The following is a 2,090-nucleotide window of genomic DNA, read 5'->3' as shown; positions in this document are numbered from 1 at the left end:
GTGTGTGTGTGTGTGTGTGTGTGTGTGTGTGCGCGCATGTGTCTGTGTGTGTGTGTGTCTTTCCTTCGAGCATGGCTCAGCACAAAGTTGAAATTTTAGAAAATGCTGTGATATTTGGATCATTTTGACGAAGGGCAAACCAGGAGTTAAAAGTGGCACTTTGGTTTGCTGAGTGCCATTTCAACAGTTCTACAGAGAGAAATTCCSTATTCATGAGAGAGTGACCTTTATAGCACACTGTCACTGCTCCCCTGCACCTGCAATGATTTATTGGCTCCCRAACGCTTGTCAGCTGGATGATGCAGAGGCGTTTATGCCCAGGGCAACACGTGACTGTCCCTCTGCAGCCTTTGACCTTCCCTTTCAGCGCAGCCGGCTTCATCAAGCGTGGAAAATGCACGCATAGACAACAAAATATGGTCAGATATGAAGTGGCTGCATTGTTGAAAGTCTTTTTTATTATTTGTGCATTTATGTAATGGTGAAAAGCAAGTTTGTGACAGATGAGAACATAAAAAACCCATCAGATTCTTTGTAGACTTTGTTTAGAATAGGGAACTGAAACTGATTTGATCTTATTGACAGAAAATGTCCCTTCTCTTCAGTTAGACTATTATTTTATCTTTAAGCAGAGACGTTTTGTCCATAAAGGACGCACGTTCTCACAAATACTGTTTGCTGGAGCGGTGGATGTGCTCACAGATCTGCGTGTTGAAGTGGAATCTTTTGATTAATACTGTGTGTTTGTGTGTGTGTGTGTGTGTGTGTTTTGGGAGTTAATGTGGTGTGGAGCAGTGCTGTATCTTTTATTCCATGGCTAACTGGCCTAACATGCACAAAGTGTTTTTGTAAGGATGAAGTCATTTTTAGCTTGTGTGTTTGTGGAATAAAAGATATGGTAAAATCTTTAAATCAGCCCTTTACTAACCAGAGATTCACAGAAATGCGATGACTTAAATAAGTGCTGATTTATAGTTTATTCAGAACTTGAGGCTTGTAATACTGCTGTAAATTCTTGATTCTTTTCCCATCTTGCTTGTGGTATGATTGTAATCCAAACACACAAACTGGGCAAAGTCAAACTATTTGCCTTAAAAATCTAATTTCCCAATAAATTCTGCTCATTTAGGTTTTCAGGTTCCATATCTTGCTCACTGTTTTGAGCCTGGTCTGAAATAAGAGATTTTGTTTTTATAGTAGTGGTTCTTGGAAAAGCCATCAGATGTAAAAAAAAAAAAAAAAAAAGTGTCCTAAATGATCCTGGTTTTAATGTACCTAAGTATAATTCACTTTAAAACAAACAAGATTGTGTTGGATTATCTAAATGAATATATCAAACAAAACTAACACCTCTTTTTTGTTGTTGTTTATTGTTTAGTCTGATCTCATCGAGGCGGTACTACTTTGAGATMCTTCACAAGCAGGATGACAAGGGTTCAGATCACGTGGAGGTTGGGGTAAGGTTTAAACTCTAAACTTTTTTTTCTGCTATTCCCCTGAGTTGTTATGTTTTGTTTGTTATCTTTTTTTTTTTTTTGTTTCCACCTGTCTGTGTACAAGAATGGTTTCATTGGTCTGGAGAAACTCAGTCCCCAAGGCAATAAAAGTTGAGTGTAGTTTGAACCCTGTACTCTGTGCTCATCCATGACAGGCTGGTGACGGAGCATGTGACAGTTGGAAGGAGAGGTGTAAAATGTGAAGCGTTTTAGTTCCTCCTGTCCGACACGGGTTGAATTTTTCTTCTTTTAGCTGAAGGTGTATTTGGACTCAGCTCTGTGCCAGAAATGTTAAACTTGTTTCTGATCTGATTTTACCTGCAAAAAGGMAGGTCATTTTCAGTCGTTGCCTATCCATTTCTATTTCTTCATCTGGCAGCAATATTTCCAAATATCTTTCTTGGTTCCCGTCATTTTTCCTTCACATCTTTTCATCCTTATGTTCTTTTTTTTCTAAGAAATGGCTAGATTCTGTTTTTTTGTCTGTTTGTTTGTCCTAGACATATCTATTTCTGTCAATGCATTATGGGAAACTATTGTGGAGTACAAGTTCCAGTCATCCTCATAAGAGGTAGGCCAGCTTTGGCTTTCCTG

General features: G+C 38.6%; 1 protein-coding gene across 1 annotated transcript in view; it reads left to right on the top strand.

The window, feature by feature from the left end:
- b4galnt4a (beta-1,4-N-acetyl-galactosaminyl transferase 4a) overlaps positions 1-2,090 on the top strand; it is a gene marked incomplete at its 5' end in the record, with an annotated part of 105,494 nt that overhangs the window by 77,591 nt on the left and 25,813 nt on the right. The window contains 1 exon segment of the mRNA XM_014005565.1: positions 1,379-1,457. Coding sequence (XP_013861019.1) covers positions 1,379-1,457 — 79 coding nt within the window.

The sequence above is a fragment of the Austrofundulus limnaeus genome, unplaced genomic scaffold, assembly GCF_001266775.1.
Source record: "Austrofundulus limnaeus strain Quisiro unplaced genomic scaffold, Austrofundulus_limnaeus-1.0 Scaffold31, whole genome shotgun sequence".
In the NCBI taxonomy this organism is placed as follows: Eukaryota; Metazoa; Chordata; class Actinopteri; order Cyprinodontiformes; family Rivulidae; genus Austrofundulus; species Austrofundulus limnaeus.
Note: the sequence above shows the minus strand (reverse complement) of the source record. Positions and strands in the feature narration are given on the sequence as shown.